This window comes from Helobdella robusta (assembly GCF_000326865.2).
Source record: "Helobdella robusta unplaced genomic scaffold HELROscaffold_6, whole genome shotgun sequence".
Taxonomy (NCBI): domain Eukaryota; kingdom Metazoa; phylum Annelida; class Clitellata; order Rhynchobdellida; family Glossiphoniidae; genus Helobdella; species Helobdella robusta.
In genome coordinates this window covers 3,052,084-3,075,052 of record NW_008705330.1, presented here as the reverse complement: position 1 = coordinate 3,075,052, position 22,969 = coordinate 3,052,084, and the positions used below count along the sequence as shown (strand labels likewise).

The following is a 22,969-nucleotide window of genomic DNA, read 5'->3' as shown; positions in this document are numbered from 1 at the left end:
ACATGCAATCTACAATGTTGGTGTCCCCTTTGAACGGATTGCTATAGATATTGCTGGACCCTTTCCGGTATCAGATTATGGAAACCGTTACATTCTGGTTGTAGCGGACTATTTCAGCAAATGGCCTGAGGTGTTTCCAATACCCAACCAAGAAGCATGTACCGTCGCTGAGGAAATTGTACTCAATTGGATTAGTCGATATGGTGTCCCATTGGAACTCCACTCAGATCAAGGTCGAAATTTTGAGTCACAACTGTTTGGTGAAATGTGCAAGCTGCTAGGTATAAACAAAACTCGAACGACACCTCTTCACCCACAGTCTGACGGTATGGTGGAACGATTCAACCAAACCCTGATTGAACATCTGGCTAAAGTAGTCGATGAAAATCAACGGGATTGGGATCGTCATATACCATTGTTTCTTATGGCATACCGGAGTGCTATCCACACAACTACTGGAGAAACGCCATCAAGAGTTCTGTTTGGGACTACCTTAAGAACTCCAGCTGATGTGAAATATGGCGTACCACCCGAACCACACCAACCATTAACAGAATACGTGGATAATCTTCGACAGCGATTAAACCATATCCACCGTTACGTACGCCTTAAAATTATGAAAAACACGGAGGCGGCCAAAACCAGATACGACTTGAAAGGAAGCAGTGGCGGTTTTGCTGTCGACGAGTTAGTTTGGCTGTACAACCCACAGCGGAAGAAAGGACGTTCTCCAAAGCTCCAGCGAGGATGGGAAGGACCTTATCAAGTCATCACCCGCTTGAATGACGTCGTCTACCGTATTCAGGAATATCGGAAGCCGAGAGCAAGAATGAAGATCGTCCATTTGGATAGACTGGCTCCGTACCATGCGGACACCGGAACGAAAGCTGTTCGGGACGAACAGAACTAAGAAGGGGGTAATGTTATAACCGTGCTACCGAACGCACTAGATTCTAGCGTATTCTAGAATGTTCTAGTGACTGGAACGTTCTAGAGTATGCTGGAATCGGACCATCGGGAAGAATCTAGAAACGACGCTTGCGAAGAGTATATAAGCGCACGTCGCAAGATATTTGTGATTGGTGATATTCGTGATTGGGATATTCGTGATTAGTGATATTCGTGATTAGTGATATTCGTGATTAGTGATATTCGTGATTAGTGAAATTCGTGATTTTGTGAATAGCGATTCGGTGAATTATTTAAAGCGATATTTGAATTGTTTGTTGACGTTGTCATAGCGACAGATTTTGAAAGATTTAAAAGTTAATTGTTGCGTTAGTGCGAATTTACTGGAAATAAACGATTAGTTGATTTCTTCTGTAAATAAAGTTTAATAACTAATAATAGTTGATTTCGTCTGTAAATAAAGTTTAATAACTAATAATAGTTGATTTCTTCTGTAAATAAAGTTTAATAACTGTTTGGAGTATTTTATTCAATCGAAGATTTGAACCCGTCGCATCGTAAACCGGTTACGACAGCGAGTATTATAACATTATGATGAAAATCAACATATGCCAGAAGAAAGTGCACAACATGAAGTGGATGATGATTTTAAAGTGAACGTTTTCTATAAACTTATCGATAGTATAATATCTGGTTTAACAGAGCGTTTCCATATGGCTAGAAATATTAACAATTCTTTCAATTTTTTGTGGTTATTTACAGAACTTGGAGAAAGTGATCTGGAAAAGAAATGTTCTAATTTCTGCAAAGAATATGACAAAGATGTCAGCAGTGACTTAATTAATGAAGTGAAATATCTAAAATCAATTTATTCGGATACCATACAGAGTGAAAATCTTCATCCCATAAAACTGCTGAATAAAATTTATCAGTTGAAATTGGAATCTATATTTCCAAATATTGCTATTGCCTTACGAATCTTTTGTACAATTCCTGTAACTGTAGCAGAAGCTGAAAGGACATTCAGCAAGCTGAAGCAAATAAAAAGTGTGCAGCGGTCAACTATGAAACAAGAACGATTGAACGGTCTTGCGAATTTGGCGATTGAACATGATTTGGCAAAGTTATTGAATTTTGATGACGTTATTAACAATTTTGCCTTAGCCAAATCAAGGAGAGTTTGTTTCTAAAACAATAAATACCGATTTGTTACATTTGGATATTTGATTTAAAAAGTAAACTTTAATGTTTTTTTTTTCAAATAAAAACTGAATAAAACTATACTTTGTTTTTGTTGGCTATAGCGGTCAATCTTAAATTATAAATATTAAGGTACAAGTAGTATACGTATATGATATGCGAATTTTTTTGAATGTCATGTAACCTAAAATAAGATACTTTAGAGGTTTATCTTCCGCGGTCATCGGGGGGCCCGTCACAGTCCAGCCTAGGGGCCCGAAATTTCTGTCGGCGGGCCTGTCTGACAGACGCAGAAACTGCTACAGCATGCAGGGCAGTAGTATAAAATTAAAGGAATAAGTAAATAAATAAACAGAGAAAGTAAAATGTTTAAACATAAAAAGTAAAATAAAATAAAAGAAATAATAATTTAAATAAAAGAAAATAAAATCGACGGCTGACTTGAAACCACTCAAGGAGATGGCATTAACAAACGGCCGAATGAAGTTTGTTCCATTTTTACCACTCTATTCGGAAAAAAAAACTTATGGCCTCTTGTACGAACATCGTGTGCAAACAGTAACGTAGGGACAACTTCGGCAGGGAGCTGACAAAATAAGGTCGGCTCTTAGACGTCTGTAGACCAGAGATGGCAGCTATAATTCCCTAAACCAGTGCTCGTATGGAAAACCTCTGCAAGATGTTCTCACACGAGTTGCTTGCCCTTCTTTGAACTTTTTCCAGTTCCTCTCTTAAACCGAATCTGTAAGAATTCCATACTTAAACACCGTACTCCATGTGCGACCTCGCCAAAGACTTGTGTAAAGTTACAGAAGCAAAAAAACTTTTCAGATTTGAAGTTTGAAAAACAAAGGAGTATAGAAACCTTGTCAAACACCTTCTCAAGGTCCATGTAAACTACGTTGATCTCGAGACCCTGGTCAACTCCCTCAGTTATATCTACCAAATTTTTTAAAGATGCAAAACCGCAAAACGTCTAGGGATAAAACCAAATTGACTTTTGAAAAGAGACTTATTTTGATGAAATATTTCATGATATAGTCATTTATCAGTAGTTCCATGATTTTACAACTAATTTATGTGAGTGCCACGGGACGACAGTTCTGGGCCAGGTCTTTTCCTCCCTTTTTATACAACTGTACCAATCATTGAAAATAACACATTCATTTAATTCTTGAATAATTTCAAAGATCTCTATATTTCCAACACCAGTGTTTCGCTTCCAACGGTCGTCAAGTGTTTGTTATTCCGTAGGTTCCAGATTTCCGATAGATGAACACAACGGCTCCAAATGCAAACTTTGTTGATTGTTTATTTGAATGCCAACAGTAATAGAAACACAAAACTAATCTAAATAACTACATAAATCACAATTACGATTTCGCACCGAATATCACTAGAAATTTGACTACTTTCTGTATTTACGCAGAACCTATATACAGCCTCAACGGAAAATTTTTACGATCAAAAGATCACAAATATCATTAGCAATCCTCTATCCAAAAATCACAAATATAGCAAAGATAACAATAATTAAAATAATAATATAGCACAATTCGATCATTCCGGCGGTAATAACATTAGCTTGTTAGTCCCTTACATAGGCGTTATTTCTTTATTTCGATAATAGGAGGTAAACTATTCAACTGGACAACTTTCATCTTTGTCCATTTTTTCCATGATCTTGGGTCCTGCAGGTCACGTCATTTATCCTGTTAGTGACATTGTACCGATCTTTCTAATTCCGTGAAAGTTTCGCCGGGCATCGCCTTTTTCTACGCCGTAGATTGTACAACCAGACCAGGTCTTCGGTATGGAAACCTGCGTTATTTATTTTCGAGTCATGCCACGTTAACGTTGTCTCGGTTCCTCTAATCATAAGAAGACGTCGAGGTGTTTTCTTGATTTTTTTGGTACTTGAAGCAAGTGCTTTCTTTCTATTGATTTTACGGGGTGGAGAATGACAAGACGGGTACCTTTGATGCTTGTTGTAAAATTCGTTGTTGACATTTTCCCTGTCGATCAAGGATAGGGCGATGAAAAACTCATCCTCATCAGCAATGAAGACATCGTTGATGTTATCATCCAGGTACACGAGGATCAAGCTTTCATTCCAAGCGCGCGCGGGCTAGAGGGGTTTAACGAAACATGAAACATCACCTATTACCAATTCGTGTCCGGAATGAACACCAGCATTAGAATCATCTTCACTGACATCGTTAATCTCTAGATTAATGCTTTTCCAAATTAACGTCTTACCCAAACCATCAACAATTTGAATCGTTGGTGAGTGTTGCATTGAAATCGTTATTGCTATTAATGTTAATGCTGCCGTTGTTATCGATGAAAACAGGCGATTTGGCAGAAAGACCTCTGAGTAGTAGTCCCACTGCATATAAAAAGTTTTAGTGTCTTTATCTCTGTCAACTTTTCCTATATTTTTAAAATCTTCATCGTCGTCTTCGTCTTCAGCTTCATTATTACAATAACTTTCTTTCCTCATGTTAACACATGCGTCACAGTTATCACGTGCATCGCAGTTGCCACGTGCTTCGCAGTTGTCATGTGCATCGTAGTTAACACGTGCATCGAAGTCGAAATCATCCATAGAAAGGAATAGACTTGCGATCGCTAATGTAATTGTCGGTAGTAAAAATAGCTGGTGAGATGATATCAGGATCTTTTATAATGTTACTGGTTCGGTTACGTTCATTTGTCGTTCCTCCGGTTAGCTATCGCAAATTTATTTCTGAGTTGTTTTCAGTTGACACTCCATTAGTTGATGTTCTTTCATAGGCTGATCCTATTATTTTAATCATTTTGGCTGTGTGTTGATCGAAAATTATATTAATTTCTTCTATAAAACGATCCGGAAAGTCAAACTAATTCGGATAGTTAACTTCGTTTTCCAGAGCGTCCCTTAGGCGGTTTATTAAAACTGCCTTCGTCCTTTCGAGTTGAGGCTTCGTTTTTGTAGTTATTTCTTCAGACCAAATGTATCGAGTTCTTCAACTGACGGCATTCTTTATTGTAGAACATTTTCAATCTATCAAAAATCTTATTTCTGACACCAATGTTATATTACATGATTTTCGTTTCGAAATAGAATAGTCTCTAGGTTAGAGCTGCAGTTGCTCTTCACATACACTTAGAATTCTTTATCACTAATTGTGATGCCTTCTTGTTGTTATAATACATCCTAAATTTGAGTCTGTCAGATTGGTGCAACGTTTCTTTTTTATTTGCTTGAAGATGGTTTCGTCCGCTTTATTTGGCGTTGACAGTCGATTCCAGCAGTGTAAGATTATGTCGCTGCCATAGATGGTTTTGAGGGGATTATTATTCCGCTGTAGTCTATGTTGAATGCTTTCAATAGACGATTCTTTTGCAACCAACATTCACGAATAAAGTGGTAATATTTTCAAATCCCATGTTACAAAATTCATTGCCTACGAAGTATTTTTGCAGGAAAAGTCATATATTAAAGTAGGTGTTGTTATGTTATGTTCTGAACATCTTGAACATAATTTGAGATAGCTTCATCAACAAAGTATTTCACATTGCAAACCATCAAAAACTATAAAAACTAATTAATTGAGTGAAAAAATAAATGAAGGACCTAAGGACAAACAGAACAAACGAACCAACCGACAAAATGAAAATGATTATAGTAAAAAAATATTAAATGCAGCTTCGTAACAAAAATTAATTAAAAATCGTACTAATTTATATAGTGTGAAAATTTTGAAGTTAACAATAAATTAAATTTTAGCAATTTTAACAATTCTAACATCTGAAGTTAACAAACCGAGTTTGACATGGAAGAAAGGGTTATCAAAAAATGTATAAATTAAATTGCATGTTAATATTTCATTTAAAAAGATTTTCCAATGAAATGGGCGATGTGCGAAGTCTGCGACTAATGAGAAGAGATGGATTTTCCAGAAAATTTTTGAGGCAATCCAAAAATTGAGTGCCAGCAACATCATCCACTATCTGGTTATTCACAGACAACGTCACGTTTACGAGATTGCAAGCCTTCATGTCTTCATTCAGATGAACGTACGGAGAAGCAACTGACAGACAAGCAACGTGAGGATGCGGTACCGGCGATGCAAAACCCGTTATGCCGCATGCATCCAAAAACGATATCCTGTTGGATATAATTATTCCATAATATTAATGTTTTAAACAAATTATCATTTATTTGTTAAATAATAGATCAATAAATAGCGTGACAAAATATGCTTGAACAAAATCAATAAAAACTGGATAATATATAAAGTATTATTGCAAAGTATTAGACATTAATATGAGTAAGGAAACTCACAAAATTTTATAGCTTTTCAATGCGTTCACTTTATCACGTACAAAATTAGCAAAAAGATTAATGAAATGTTGACAAATAAAGGCGCTTAAAAACGGACCCCTCAACTCATCAGCTGGTCACTTAACGCGTGATTATGTTAATAAACTTCTTTTTGCTTTTTTTAGTGTCCCTATCAATCAATCTTCGTTTTGAGTCCAGAGACCCGGTTTCCCGAGGTAGGACGTTGTTCTCTTTGCCATCAACTTTTTGCGCCAAATTAGACGATCAGTTGTATCCATTTCATTTAAATTTCATTTCCCTGTTATGTTAATTTAGTTATCATATGAATAAACAACTGCGACAATAACTATAATAACAAGCACTACAGAATGATATGAATTTTGAAAAAAAATTTTGAAAATTTGTAATCTAACATGAAGGAGGGATTTTGAGAGGATATATTACTAGGAGCATCACTTTTACCCAGCGCATGTTTCATTTTTGAATCCTGCAACATCATTCAAACGTGTCAGCGCAGTGCATATTTATATTTTTTAATTCAACGACATTACCTGTATTTGTTTGGAGATTTCTAAAGCAGTCAGTGTGCAAGCATCCTTCAACGTTGACGAAACAGAGGCCTTACCATCAGCAACGGTGAATGAAACGCTTATATCCTCTGATTTGCATATTGAACCATTAGACCAGGTTGCATTCAGTTCAGGAAATTTCTAAGGAACAGAGGCAACATAATAGTTTAAAAGATATATAATAAGCATATCATCATTCTTACAAATCCATCGTAGTTTTTTCTGCTAAAATCAGCATTCTAACTCTAACAAACATAAAAACATATTTTTTATTTGAAAAATAAAAGTTTAAAAGATTTTTGTTGTGAATGCAAAAAGAATTATAAACATCACAATAGAAATAGAGTCATTAGATACCATTAAAATTATTCAAAATTCCTTCTCAGGTTTTTTCCTAATATAGAAATTATTTCTCGCTTCCATAAACTTAACAATTACTAGAGCCTACCTTACATATTACAACAAATGTTAAGCTTCAAATATAAACTCCTACAGCCCAATGAACAGCTGTAATTCCTTAATCTTTCTCCAAGCTAAGCTAATTCCAATATTTCTGGCACTGCGTTATTATTTGCACCCAACTTTTCAAAACCGGCCTTCATCAAAGCATCATATTTGTTGTAAATATGTCTGTTCTGTTCTCTCTCTCTCTCTCTCTCTCTCTCTCTCTCTCTCTCTCTTTTTCGCGTTCATTATTCACATTTTTTTGTATTTTCCAAAATTTCATCGGGTTGCAAATTTTGTTAATGTATTCACGTTTTCTTTAAACTCTTATTAACCAACCATTCCATCACTTTCCCAAGAATGTAACTTGCACTTTCCTAACCCCAATGAAGCTGGTGCTAACCGAGGCAAAAACTCAAATTAATAAAAGGTTGAAAATGCATTGCATATAAATGATAAATTATTATGCATGCATGGAATTAAGTAAATAAGAGCTTACAGACGACACAAATATTGAATTTTATTTGTTAACAATGAAAAATAAACTTAAAAATGCAAGTACCTCTAAAGTAACAGCAACTGCTTTTATGAATATTTCAACCCATGACATAGGCAATTTCTCTTCTGAAATTGAAATTTAGAGTTTTAATTAAAAAACGAAAACAAATGGCACATATTTAAATTATTGACGAAGCAATCAGTTCAGGACGGACTTCAGAAGGTGAGTCGAACCATGTTCAGGACGTACTTCAAAAGGTGAGCCGAACCCGCTACATAAGTAGCTTTGACGCCAAGAGCGGAAATTGGCAGATACCGAAGGTGGATCGATCAAAATGACTAACAGATTTCGTATGTGATTTCGGTTTATATGAACTTAACCGTATGCTTTTCGGGTTGAAATCAGCCAATATCATCTATATCTGAGCCATGAGGGAATGACAAATGATGTAGAAGGTTTTACTGAGGCGTACTTAGATGATATTGTCGTATACTCTCATACTTCGGAGAAACACATAACTTCTTTAAAATGCTTCTTTGAAGTGGTGGAAAAATCCGGACTGACGTTTGATATCCAAAAATGCAGCTTTGCACAGACCAGAAGTACGATAATTAATTTGACTCTTCAACCATTTCCAAAGTTTCCTCACGCAGCTCGCCCGAACTTTAAATAACACCACGGAATTGACAAAGGGGAAGGGCAGTGGTATGGTACAATAGAACCATGAGCACCAACAGAGTTTGGATATGGAAATATATCAGTTGAAAAATGTTAAAAGACTACACACCATCGACTACACTCGACCGTTTGGATTGATCACGGATGCTAGTAACCATACGGTCGGATGTTGTTTGGTACAGACGAACGACAGAGGAAAAGAGCGACCAATCGCGTTCGCCAGTAAGAAACTGTCGAATACTTGGCGACGTTGGGCCACAAAAGAAAAGGAGGCCTATGCCATCTAAAACACTATAAAAACACAGTGTGGATATGTATGTCAACTATTCATGTACATACAGACCACAATCCCATAACTCAAGGCTCCCAAGAGTTCAAAGTCGATGAGTTTGACATCCAAATCAACTATAGTGCCGGAAATAAAAACGAAGCGGACTTCCTCACCAGGCTAGCGGAGAAAGAGGAAGTGATGGAAAAGTAATACACTCAGAAGTAAAAATACCTCCCCAGGAATATTAAACTTTTGGGGGAGAGGTATGTCATGGTTCGAACTTCAGACAGGCGGAAACTTTTATGATAATTAGGTAACGATAATAGGGCAGCGCAACCAATAAAAAGCAGCCGGGAAAAAAGATACGTCTTCAAATCTTTGCAAAACTTCTGAATAGTTAGACCAGGTTGACGGAGGCTGTATGGTAGTGAGTTCCAAATTTGTGGACCAGCAACGGCAAAATTCCTATTGGCCACCATCAAATTTGTTCTTGGCACCGATAAAAATAACTGATCATCTGAGCGTAATTGCAAGTGATGAATAGTTTTCGTTTTGAATAAACACCTGCCAGACAAGTGGCTTGGGCTTAAACCATTTAAACATTTGAAAACCATAACGGCAAGCTTGAAGATGATTCTTTTTTTAATTGTGAACAATGGAGATCTCGTAGAGTATTATTGACATGGTCGTATTTTAACCCTCCGGAAATGATCTTAGCAGCACGATTTTTAACTGAAGACGATTAATCAATTGATTTGAAACTCCGTAAAAAATGCTGTTGCAGTAATCCAATTTTGAATGAATGAACGTGTGAACCAAACATTTCAAGGTGTCGTTATTAACAGATATTTTACTAGCCTGAGTTTGCGAAGTTGATAGCAACAATCTTTAACCAATGACTTTGTATGTTGATTCATTGACATTGCAGTATCAAATACAACGCCCAGACTTTAACAGAAGTGCAGAACTCAACATTAGAACCACTTTCAAGACACAAATTGATAAAAAATGTGAGAAACGGTATAAACAAATCTATATATTGTTTGAAAATATGCACAGGAATAATGTCATGGAAAAATGTCATTGATTGTGAACTGAGCACAACTTTCTTAATTTCATCACCAGAACATGGAATAAAAAAACTGAACGAGTCAGACAACCCTGAATCACTATATATATATATATATATATATATATATTATTTATTATTATTAAGGGGAATATATATAGCACCCATTCAATGTTCTCACAGGCGCTCTCCAAAAATAAAACTTAATTATATACGTGGCAAACAAATAGGTACAAAATCAAATTCAATGCAACTTCAACGAAAATAAAAATGTCTTTAAATCGTTTTTAAATGATTGAAGATAAACCCCAAGTTTCTTAGTGATACAGGGAGACTGTGAGACCGGCAATTGCAATATCACGTGATCCAATCTGTAACCTTGCCACTTGCACCCCTAAGAGATTCGTATCATCTGACCAAAGACAGAAACTAGATGGTGTTCCTTTTCTGGTAAATTTATTGGTTATGTAACCTGGTGACATTACATTTAAAGCCTTGAACATGATCACACCAATTTTAAAGACTATTATTTTATCAATCGTCAACCAGTGCAAATAACTCAAAATTGGTGTAACGTGGTCAAACTTCAATTTACCAGCAACCAACTTTGCAGCTCTATTTAGATCCGATTGCAGAATAGCAATAGATTTATTTATCAAGTATTTTATACAACAAGCTGTTGCAGTAATCCAACCGAGATGTAACAAACGCATGCATCAAAGTTTCCAAGGGTGATCTGTCCAACCAGTGCTTAATTCTATATAAATTCCGGAGACAGGAGATGCATGAAACTGATATCATCTTTATATGATCCTTTATCAATAGTCAATCGAGCAAAAATCCCAAATTGGTAGCAGCATGAATAAACGGTATGTTAACATCCTTTACTGTGATGGAATTTACATTTAATTTTATCAACTGCTGCCATGTGCCAACCGGAAGCACTGATTGAGTCTCAATGAGTAACATCATCTATTTTCCAACATCCGCTAAGCCTTTGGCAAGTTTATCAACCTCAGCCTTGAAAAAACCAGGATGACCATTTGACATTTTGACATCAGACAGCACTTTATTGAACAAGATCTGCTCTGTTCGATCCGTCAAATATGACTCAAACCACGCAAAAACAGTGTCATTCAATCCGTAATTGTACCGCAACATCTTCAAAAGTATATCATGGTTGACACAGTCAGACGCTGACGACATATCCAGAAACGAAAGTAATGAAATGTATTGAACATCCATTGTTGAAAACAAGTTTGATAAAATTTAAAGTAACGTCGTCTCGGTTGAGTGGAATCGTCTATATGCTGACCGATGAATCGGCATCAAACCATTTACAGACAAATAGGCTAGCAGACCTTTCATAACAACCCGCTCGACAACCTTCAATATGAACGAAAGATTTGATATTGGTCTATAATTTTAACATCATTTACATCAGTTTGTTTTCTTCAAAATTGGACAAACCCCGGCATGTTTGAAACTAGCAGGAAATTTACCCACTTTCAAACAAAGGTTAGTCAAACTGGTGAGGAATCAAATGAACAAATCTAAATATTTTTAAAGACATGTTTCGGTATGACATCAAGTGAGCTTGTTTTGTTGGAGAGCTGAGTATGACACTTTTTAACTCGTCTTATGTGATCACAGGGAACGATGAAAACCAACAATCATTTTGTGACCTACATCCCTCATTAAACGGAATGGAATTAGCATCTGTTGTCTGAATAATCTGATCAAACCTGTCCGTGAAGAATTTCATAAACTGATGATGCCACGTTTCAGTCAACACCAGCATATCCAACCCATCACTAATTAGGCAATAAACTTCATCAACATTAGGTGCAATTGATCTAACATTTAGCAAACCAAGATTAAAATTTTCATTCTAATAACTATTAATATCATCATTAGGGTGAAAACCATGACCACCACATTTGATCAAGCTGTATAAATCATACCCCAGGCTTTGTCCTCCATTCATTAGCTTGACTCTTTTTTCGCCGGGAAGTGAACTATTTTCAATTTTCCCACATCTCCTCTCACTCTGTATAAAAAACCCTCCGTTGAATTTTTCTCCATCCGCCTGGCGCCATCCAAAAATTTTTTTAATTCATTTCTCTGCTCAACAGTCAGATCGTGGCTCCGACCAACACGAGACAGACCATCGCCCACAGACCCCATTTTAACAATGTTCTTGAAAATGAGTTCCTTTACCTTGACGTCATCAAATTTAATCAAAAGTAATCCACAGTATCACTTTTCTTATCAAGTCTAAACAGCTTCACTATGTTCGACCCATCATAAACGCTATCAGTCAGGTGAGATATTATCCTGCAAACCCTGCTTCTGCCACCAGTTCCTTCATTCAATCGAAAAACTATTATGTTCGCCTTTCGTTCCTACGATTCCATAACATCGGTTAGCGTTTTTTGTACCTTTTTTACATCATCATTTATAATCTAGACACCTTTCTTAACCTCTGAACCAACCACACTATTGAAAGATCTGCTCGTTTCATTTTTAAGGCTTAAAATTTCATTACAGAGCTTTGATTCAGGGATATCCAATGTAGACATTTTGCTTTCATTTGCTCCCAACTTCACTTTGATTGCATCTATCTTCAATCTAATCTCTTTGCTTAAGTCGTCTATCTTGTAACATATTTTAGCATTTCCACTTATAACGCTACATACATATATTATTATTATTACGGAAATTTATATACAGCGGTTTTTTATTGTTGAATCTCAAAAGCGCTACTAAATCATAGACAAATAAGACGGACATTCATTGTGCAAATAAATAAGTTTTAAGTTGACTTCGAAATTGTAAATATGATAGGTTAGGGTCACGTAAGTATGGAGGTAAACCATTCCAAACAATCGGGCCAAGAACCGCAAAGTTGCGGGAACCCGTCACCAACTTTGTGGTCGGGATAAAAAATAAATTGCGCTCGGTTGATCGGAAGGAATATTTTGAAAAATGAGATTTGTATGATTCCGATCTATCGATGAGGTAGGGAGGTGCTGTATTATTGACACATTTAAACATCAAAACTGCCAACTTGAAGGAAACACGTTTTTCAACCCTCAACCAGTGCAACCTATTCAAAATAGGCGTAACATGATCGAACCACGAACCACCCAAAACCAGCTTGGCCGCACGATTCTGTATTGACTGAAGCTTTGAAAAAGACCTTTTGGTGACACCATAAAAAAGGCCATTGCAGTGGTCTAGTCTGGAAAAGACGAAAGAGGAAACCAAGCTTTGAAGAACAGACGTGTTTAGTGATTTTTTGACATTGCGTAATAAACGGAGTTGGTTGGAGCAGACCCTCACTAAATTATTAATATGTAAATCCATCTTTAGGTTTGAGTCAATAATAACTCCAAGACTACGGACAGATGTGGAAAATTCAATGATGTCATTGCCGACACTGATCGATGAAATTTTGACCTTCGACAGCTGCTGCCAAGAACCAACCGGTAATATTTGTGTTTTAGATTGATTTAACTTTAACTGATTCATACTCATCCAAGATCCAATTTCGATGAGACAATCAGTCAGTTCGTTCAGAGAAGCATCAATCGAATCAACAGGACAAGAAACCAATAACTGAATATCATCAGCAAAGGCGTGGGAGCTGAACTCATATTTTTGAATGATATCAAAAACATCAGCAGTGTACATAAGAAACAACAGAGGTCCCAACACAGATCCCTGGGGGACACCAAACGATAGTTTGTTTATGTCAGAGAGGGTGTTGTAAGAAACCTGCTGGGTGCGGCCTAAAAGATAGGAAGCGAACCACGATAAGACTGAATCAGAGAGAAAAAAATTTGTGGAGAGTTTATACATGAGACGAGTATGATCGACACAATCAAATGCAGCACTCATATCAAGTAATGCTATAAAAGAAACGCATATATATATATATATATATATATATATATATAGTCCTGAGTATGACATAAAACTGCATCCACGCTGCCTTGCGTGCTTTTGAGTGAAAGGCTAGGCCCACCGCTTATAACTGGTGGTTGTCGTCAGGATGGGTGTCCGGATGTAAAAACTTTTCCCCAAATTATTCCTATGCCATCACAAAGAAAAACAACGGCCCCTAGTCCCCAGCAGGCCTTAAGTGGTCAAGGGGTGCCAAGAATCTCTGGGAAGTATGCAATAGCGGAGGGATGTTGCAGAAAAATTCAGAATGGCCCCTCTATGGTACTTAGACTTGGAACGCTCAATGTTGGATCACTGACTGGCCGCAGCATGGAAATCGCAGAAATGCTCGAGCGTAGAAGGATTGACATCTGCTGCCTTCAGGAAACCCGATGGAAATCGAATGGTGTCTGTCATGTCAACTCAGACAAAGAAAAATATAAACTATTCTGGAATGGTCAAAAGACGGCCAAAAATGGTGTTGGAATTTTTGTCAGAAAACTGCTAGCCCAAGAAGTACTGGATATTAAAAGGATTAATTCACGTCCCATGTGGATCAAGCTTCGCATAGAAAAGCAAACAATGATTATTTTTTTCTGCATAGGCACCACAGACAGGCGAATCAGAAGAGATGAAAAATGACTTCTGGACTGCATTCTCTGACACCATCTCAACAATACCAAAATCTGAAACAATCCTGATTAGAGGCAATCTCAATGGCCACGTTTGAGAGAAAACAGATGGTTTTGACAACGTACATGGCGGTTTTGGCTATAGAAAACGGAATGAAATGGCAACCGCATCCTTGAGTTTGCTGAAAGTCACGGGTTTTGTTTACTGAACACATATTTTAGAAAGAGGTTGGAACATCTCATAACATACAAAAGTGGACCATCAGCCACGCAAATTGATTTCTTCGCTGTCAAGCAACCACACCGAAGGCTGTTCAAAAACGTCAAAGTTATACCTGGCGAATCATGTGTCGCCCAACATAGACTCCTTGTGGCAGACCTGGTTGTCGAGCTGTCAAAACATAAGTCTAAACAAATGCCTCGAAAAATCAAAACGTGGAAGCTGAAAAGCAATATTCATCGAGAAAAATTTCAACAGATTGTCGCCACACAGTTAGACCACCAATCGCAAACCAGTACAGATTGGAGTACATACAAAACCGTTTTAATGAACGCTGCAACTACAGTTTAAAAGAAAACTGGTACAATACGTCAGCATGAACGTGACACTTGGTGGTGGAATGACAGTGTACAAAATGCAATAGCTGAAAAGAAAGTTGCATACAAGCAATGGCAAAAATCAAAGTCTGTAGATGACCATAAAATTTTCCGTGAGAAGAACAACTATGCAAGACGTCAAGTTGCACTGGCACGGACAGATCAGTGCAGAGAGTGGCTCACTAAAAGCATAGGTGAACAAATGAAATCTCTGTATCGTATAGCAAAACAAGCAAAGCGTACGAAAAAAGACATAGTTGGTGCCTCATGTATCAAAAACGACAAAAATGAGATGGTTCTTGAACAAGATGAGATCAAGTTACAGTGGAGAGAATACTTCAATCGTCTGTTAAACGAAACAAATCCCATCAATGTTAACTTTGACGCTCCACCCATCGAAGGTCCGATTCCAGACATCACTGTAGAGGAGCTTACAGAAGCTCTGAAAGCTATGAAGGAAGGAAAGGCAGCAGGGCCATCTGGACTCACAAATGACATTATCAAAGCATCTGGTACTGCAGGTATCCAAACGTTACTACAACTTTGCCGTGAAATCTGGAAAAATTGCTCAATGCCGACTGAATGGAACTATAGCATGACAGTCCCGCTATACAAAGGCAAAGGTGATCCATTAAACTGTTCATCATATCGGGGTATACGTCTGTTAGAACACTCCCTGAAAATTGTCGAAAAAATCATTGAGAGAAGATTAACGTCGTGCATCACAATCGGAAATTATCAATATGGTTTTCTAGCGGGGAAATCAACAATTGATGCAATTCACATCCTTCGGCAACTGGAAGACAAGTACCTCGCAAAGCATCAACAACTATCACACATTTTTGTAGACCTTGAAAAAGCATTTGATCGAGTTCCCCGTGAAGCAATCAGGTGGAGTCTACGTCGACAACTCATTCCAGAAAATCTTGTTCGACTTGTAATGAAAATGTATACGAATACTAAGACTCTTGTCAGCACAACGGTTGGAAACACAGATGCATTTGACATCGGCGTTGGAGTTCACCAAGGCTCGATTCTCAGTCCACTGTTATTTATAACTGTGATGGAATAAATCACAAAACCGATACGCACTGGTGACATTTGGAATCTAGTATATGCTGATGATATCGTTTTAACAGCCACGTCTGAGCAGAATGCAGCACAGATGTTTGAAGATTGGAACACCAGACTCGCCGATCATGGATTCAAAGTCAACATCAGCAAAACCAAAGCAATGAACACTGGTGAACCCATCCAATCCACAGCTACTGGACGATGGCCCTGTTCAGTTTGTAAAGCTGGTGTAGGTAACAATTCAATCAAGTGTCAGCAGTGCAACCAGTGTGTCACAAACGTTGTTCAAAAATAATTGGTAGTTTATCTAAGATGTCCAATTTTGTTTGTCCTGCTTGCATCAATCCACAACAACAAATTCGAAATAGCACTGTTTTTGAAGCCATTAAAATAGAGAAAGTCACATCGTTTCAATATCTAGGGGATGTTCTGGATTGTACTGGAACAGCTGAAGCTGCCGTTCGAGCACGCATACGTGCAGCCTGGAATAAATGGCATCTCCTTGCCTCTATGTTGATGCGGCGTGACATCCCACTACCACTACGATCAAGACTTTATAAATCTGTGATACGTCCGGTGTTGTTATATGGTGCAGAAACATGGCCAATGGCAACCAAACTGGAACAACAACTTCAACGAACCGACATGAAAATGCTCCGATGGATGCAACGAATTAGTCTGAAAGACCACATCAAATCTACCGAAATCCAGCGTCGTGCTGGTTTAGATGATATAAAGGACGAATGCCGGCAACACCGTCTGCGGTGGTTTGGTCATGTCAAACGAAGTGGAAACAGTGCCATAACTTCTCTTGCAGATGTTGAAGTACCTGGCACACGTCCCAAAGGCCGTCCAAAGAAGTCCTGGTCGCAAACAATCGAGCAAGATATGAAAGCTCTAAATTTAAATAAAATGGATACAACTGATCGTCTAATTTGGCGCAAAAAGTTGATGGCAAAGAAAACAACGTCCTACCTCAGGAAACCGGGTCTCTGGACGCAAAACGAAGATTGATTGATTGAATATATATATATATATATATATATATATATATATATATATATATATATATATATATATATATATATGCTGTGATGAAAATCACAACATGTTAACTTCCTGTTTAACTTTTCGATTTTTCTATAGAGGAAAAAGGTATAATTGTTTTTTGAATTGGGGGAGGGTTTGACCAGATCGCCTCAAAAAATGCGGGAGGCTATTCCAAAGCCTTGGTACACATATTGCAAAACTACATGATGCAATCTTTAATTTCGAAACAGGGACCACCAGTAAATTTCATCCGTTGGATCTTAAACCACCTTTTTGAGTAACAAACGTGATAAATTAACATTTCATATATATGTGTATATATATATATATATATATATATATATATATATACGCACTCAATTAAAGACAAATAATTTTGAAATATGATTATAAGCAAAAATATATTTCCTACTTTCGAATTCCTCGCAGAGCACATAAGCAGCATCAAGAGGACAATTAGCAGTCAAATAAGCATGTGGTATGTTCTGGTTCAAATGAAATATATTATTTATTTATGTTTCTTTTACAAAAGGAAGGCAGTGTGTTTGTTTGCATCTAAATATCCATTGTTTATTGATGTAAATTTCTACGGACAAGGGAAGACTGAGGTAGCTATCAGCCTTTGCAAGACTAGTGTGTAACTTAAAAAAATTAGAAATTTATACAAAATAATTTTTAATAATGCAATGCCACAAAACTAAGAGGTTTTAGGGTTGCTGTTGAACAAGAGAAAAAAAAATTTTCAATTTTTGGTAGGCAAAAAGATAGATTTTTTTCAATTTATTTTGGATTTTTATAATTAATTTTTGAAAATAAATGAAAACTAAAAGGTACAATTTAATTATTTATATGAAAAAACAGATTAAAAACATTTTTTGCTAAAAAGTGATTGTTTAGCATAAAGATTCCTTGCTTGAGATAGTGGAACATCAATGTAGTCAGAAAGTCCTGTTGCAACAACTTGTTTTATTTTAACATCTTTTGAAACGCTTGGCTTTGCTGGTTTTGGTTGCTCAGTTGGTAGTTGAGTCAAATTATCACTTGCTGGTTTCAAACTGTTTTCTTTGATATACTTCAAGAGATCACTGGATGGAATAAAATTTAGCTTCATTTGGAAAATTTTCAAAAGATTTTTTGTTGTTATGCTCATCTGTTTTATAAATTGAAATTTTATAACGTGGGTTCTTTAAACATCCACCGTTATTTAATAATTTTAATTGAGGCATTTGCATGTTCAGTTGGTTATATTATTATTATCTATCAATTCATGAAATATCATCTTATAATTATTCATTTTAATAAATTAAATCTATAAAAAAAACTTAATTCACGATTATTAGTGTTGAATGACTGTTCATGTTCAAGTACAAACAAATAATAAAAAATGAGAATTTAAAAAATGGAAACCTTTTAACTAAAATATCATGAGGTCCTGTATGTGGTACTTGATGAGGATTGATGTGGTATTGATCAAGGAGATTCCTCACCACTGGTCCACACAATGTTGAACTTTTCAGGGAAGTATATTCATCAATAAATTGGTGAGTAGGAAAAAAAGGAATTAATAGCTGAACAAAAAAAACTTCCGCAAACAATTTGATTGAATAAAATCAGTGATAATAATAAACTTTAGTATATTATTTTATGAGTAATTATATTATAGTAATAAAAATTTAAATTTATTTTTATAAACCTTACATTTGTTGACTATATTTCACAATAAATAGACGTTGCGAATAATTGAATAATTGAAATACGATCTACACAAAAACTAAATGCCATATGAGCAAAAGAAAAACTTGGGGGTGATAATTATTTTAAAGCAGTAGCAAATTGAAAATAATGAAAATCTATCAAAGTGGACTGAGAGTTGAGAGATATATAACAACTTTCATTATACAAATGAAAAATTAAATGGTTCAAAAATGTTATTCATGTAAAAAATCATGTCCTAAATATGGTGACCACATAATAAAACAAGATCACTGAATGAGAAGAATCTACAAAGACTTTAAACATTTGTATAAAAAATTTCAACTGAACCATGCATGGCTTCCACCTGAAAGAAAAGACACAAAAAGACACAGAGACAAGTAAAATCTAAAATAAAAATAGATTGTCAAAAACATATATATATATACACTGTCACAAACACCATAAAGCTAACAGCGGTTTTGGTGGTTTATCTGCTGACACTTTTTCTAATGGTTGTGTAGCTGGGAGGACCGGAGCTTTTTCTTGTTGAGTTGGTATGCTGACTGTTTTCCAGTCAGTGTTCTGATCAGCAATGATTGCTATCAAAGTGCCAACGGTAATATCTTTTGAATTATCTCCTTTCTGTTGAAAAATTTTGAATTTTAATTAATTTTTAAAATCCAAACGGATTAACAAGAGTGGAAATGTAAATCATGAAGCGTTCCTTTATCGTTTTACTACCTAATAAATTAAAAAAAAAATTAAACTCTTTAAACAAAATACAGGCCATCCATATCTTTTTTTATAAAAGAATTTCAACAAAACAATACATCCTACCAATTCGCAGAAAAACACTTTGCCGAACGACATTTGGTCAAAAGATATTTTGCCGAAAGAACATTTTACCGAAAGACAATTTGCTGAATGGACATTATGCCGAAAGGCATTTTGTCGAAAAAATTTTGCCAAAAAACATTTTACAAAAAGACATTTCGCCGGAGACGCTTTTCTAATGGAAAATTAGACCGTCTACAAGTGACGTGCACAAGAGCACCGCTAATCACCGCATCATATACACATGCATAACTTTGACTTATGGCATAGCTTGGTTTTGAACTTGATGACGCAAACACCATTGACCAGCACTCTAAACACTACACCATAGCCGCGGTCAAACTGCATAAAAACAGAAAATAAATTTACACTTTTAAATATTTAAAGCATCTTTAAATTTTTAAATAAAGATTTCAATGAGTATTGATATTATATTTTAGAGTCAAAATATTTTTTTAAACCAAAATCATAAGATAATAATAGGAGACCTAATAAGAAAATATTATTCTTCTAAAAGGCTACCTATTTAGTTTCAATGACGTGTTAAACATTGCACTACACCAAAACACCTGAAAAAACGTTTAAGATCTGTTATAAGAACTGCAAAAATTTTAACTAAATAAGTTGGCAGTTTGGCCATCATTACTTATGATAACTCAACCTCCAATGTCATCAATGCTATTTTTAATATCAGTATATTAATTATTAATTTCATCAAACAAATAAAAAATTATTTAAGTTTAACTATTAAAAATTATTATAAGTTTAACAATTAAAAATAATTCAATGTCTTGGGCAAAATATCTCTTCAACAAAATGTCATTTCGGCAAAATTTTCTGGCAAAATGTTGTTTGGCAAAATTTCTTTTGACAAATTGGAGCGAGACGCAACAAACATGTATAGATATCTACAGACAGACCCCTAGACATATGTATTTTCATTATAACTATGGACTAGATTACCTAAGAAAAACTGGACTACCTTCTGACATACAGGCTGGAAAGTATGCAGTTGATAGTTAATACTTGTTTAATAGTTGAAAACCAGCCACAAGTAATAGAGTTGAATAATGCAATCAACAGTAACACATTGAAAAATTGAGCATGAAAATAAATGTCAAAAAACGAGAATAATGTTTGTAACAAGAAAATATGCATTAAAACCTTAGCATTAAAATTAATCTCTGGAAAAGATGTAAAGAGTTTTGTTCGTTTGTTGAAAATGATGTTGGGAATGATTGATTAATTCTACAGGTTAAATCTTCACACTGTTGTTAGAAATATTTATTTTTATTTATTATATTTATTAAATATGTCTTTAAAAAACTGAGTAAAAAATGCTCTGGTTACTTTTTACATCTAGCTTTAATTTGAAGCTACAAATCAACCGAAAATAAAATTTGATAATTAAAAGCCAAAAACAGATGCTAAATAACTTGCCAAAATTTTAGCCAAGACCCCTTCTTCTTCCACTTCGAAACCAAGAACTGCCTTATCAGTTTGGATCTCACAGAGAACGTCACCAGGAATGATCGGATCACCTGAAAATTAATGCTCAATTAATTCACAAAAATTTTCAATAAATTTAATAAAAGTCTAACCCTCTTTTTTATGCCATTTTATAATGGTTCCCTGGTTCATTGTTGGAGATAAAGATGGCATTTTAACTTCTATTGCATCTGAAATTAATAATTAAAAATAATTTAAATTTATTCCAAAATTTAACAGTTAATAAAATATAGAAGCTATAGAAAACAATTAAAAAACATTTGCAGGTATTGCAAATATTATCTTCACAACTTATTCATTTTTATGTAAAATTTTACAACACAAAATGTTTTTATTAAAACTTTTTTGTCTATTTGTTAATAATTCAAACAGTATGTTTGATGATGAAGGTATAACTGAGGATTGGCGACACAGTGTATTGGTGCCGTTGTATAAAGGCAGAGGAGATGTGAGAGATTGTGGGTCATATAGGGGTGTGAAATTGCTAGAGCACGGAATGAAGGTAGTGGAGAGGGTGCTTGAGAGGAGGTTGAGAAATATGGTGACAGTTAATGAAATGTAGTGTGGGTTTATGCCTGGTAGGGGAACGGTGGATGCGTAGTTCATGGTGAGAATGTTGCAGGAGAATTATAAAAAGAAGAAACGAAGATTGTACATGTGTTTTGTGGATCTAGAAAAGGCTTTTGATCGAGTAAGGTCATTGACCGAGGAAGGTCATTGAATGGGCGTTGAGGAAGAAAGGAGTGAATGAGAGACTTGTTAAAGCTGTGATGCAGCTGTATGAAGGGGCAAAGACAAAGGTGAGGGTTGGAAGGGGGATGTCGGACGCTTTTAGTGTTAAGGTAGGAGTGCATCAAGGATCAGTGTTATCACCGTTTCTGTTTGCAATTGTGATGGATGTTGTGTGTGGAAACATAATGGAGGGGTTGTTATTTGAGATTTTGTATGCAGATGATTTAGTCTTGATGGCTGATAGCGTGGAAGAATTGCAGTTAAAATTTGACAGATGGAAAAGTGTTATTGAAAAGAAAGGGTTAAAAGTTAATATTGGTAAGACGAAGGTAATGGTGAGTGGGGAAGGTGGGGAGCGAGCGATAAGTAAAATAGACCCCTGTGGGGTATGTGACAGGAGAGTGAAGGCTAACTCGGTATTGTGTATAGGATGTCAGAAATGGGTGCATAAGAGATGTAGTGATGTGAGGGGGGCACTGAAAAAGGTGGAAGGCACGTTCAAATGTAAGAAATGTGTTCATGGTGTGATTAATAGGACGGACGCAAGGACGGGGTTGAGTGGTGGTATTGAAAGAGTGGAAAGTTTTGTTTACTTAGGGGATAAGCTGAACGCGGATGGAAGATGTTTGAGCGCAGTTACGGCTAGAGTTCGTGTGGGATGGATGAAATTTTGGGAACTGGGTGGGGTATTGTGTGGAAAGAAATGGTCAGTGAAGATGAAAGGGAGGGTATATAAAGCATGTGTGAAAGCAGCGATGGTATATGGTGGTGAAACTTGGGTGTTGAGGAGAGAGGAGGAAAGTGTACTGCAGAGGGCTGAAAAAGCTATGGTGAGGATGATGTGTGGGGTTAAAGTGAAGGATAGGAGGAGTAGTACAGAGCTGATGTCAATGATGGGACTGAATGAGGAAATTGTGACATTGATAAGG

At 36.0% G+C, this 22,969-nt stretch overlaps 4 protein-coding genes across 4 annotated transcripts; 2 read left to right on the top strand and 2 right to left on the bottom strand.

The window, feature by feature from the left end:
• Positions 1–1,841: 1,841 nt before the first annotated feature.
• HELRODRAFT_153264 (hypothetical protein) lies at positions 1,842–2,087 on the top strand (the record flags this gene model as incomplete). Its single annotated transcript, XM_009029240.1, has 1 exon — positions 1,842–2,087. A coding segment is annotated over one exon (246 nt), but the record flags the coding sequence as incomplete, so codon positions are not given.
• Positions 2,088–5,979: 3,892 nt separating this feature from the next.
• On the bottom strand, positions 5,980–12,551 carry HELRODRAFT_164257 (hypothetical protein; the record flags this gene model as incomplete). The annotated part of the gene is made up of 6 exons (XM_009029239.1): positions 5,980–6,262; positions 6,853–6,926; positions 6,991–7,149; positions 8,015–8,076; positions 11,896–12,058; positions 12,453–12,551. 6 exons carry the CDS (start codon positions 12,549–12,551, stop codon positions 5,980–5,982), a joined length of 840 nt encoding a protein of 279 aa, XP_009027487.1.
• A 1,516-nt stretch (positions 12,552–14,067) lies between these two features.
• On the top strand, positions 14,068–17,911 carry HELRODRAFT_164256 (hypothetical protein; the record flags this gene model as incomplete). Its single annotated transcript, XM_009029238.1, has 3 exons — positions 14,068–14,461; positions 17,700–17,748; positions 17,803–17,911. 3 exons carry the CDS (start codon positions 14,068–14,070, stop codon positions 17,909–17,911), a joined length of 552 nt encoding a protein of 183 aa, XP_009027486.1.
• A 681-nt stretch (positions 17,912–18,592) lies between these two features.
• On the bottom strand, positions 18,593–21,473 carry HELRODRAFT_68945 (hypothetical protein; the record flags this gene model as incomplete). Its single annotated transcript, XM_009028984.1, has 4 exons — positions 18,593–18,779; positions 19,465–19,603; positions 21,236–21,340; positions 21,401–21,473. Coding segments are annotated over 4 exons (504 nt in total), but the record flags the coding sequence as incomplete, so codon positions are not given.
• Between the last annotated feature and the right edge of the window lie 1,496 nt (positions 21,474–22,969).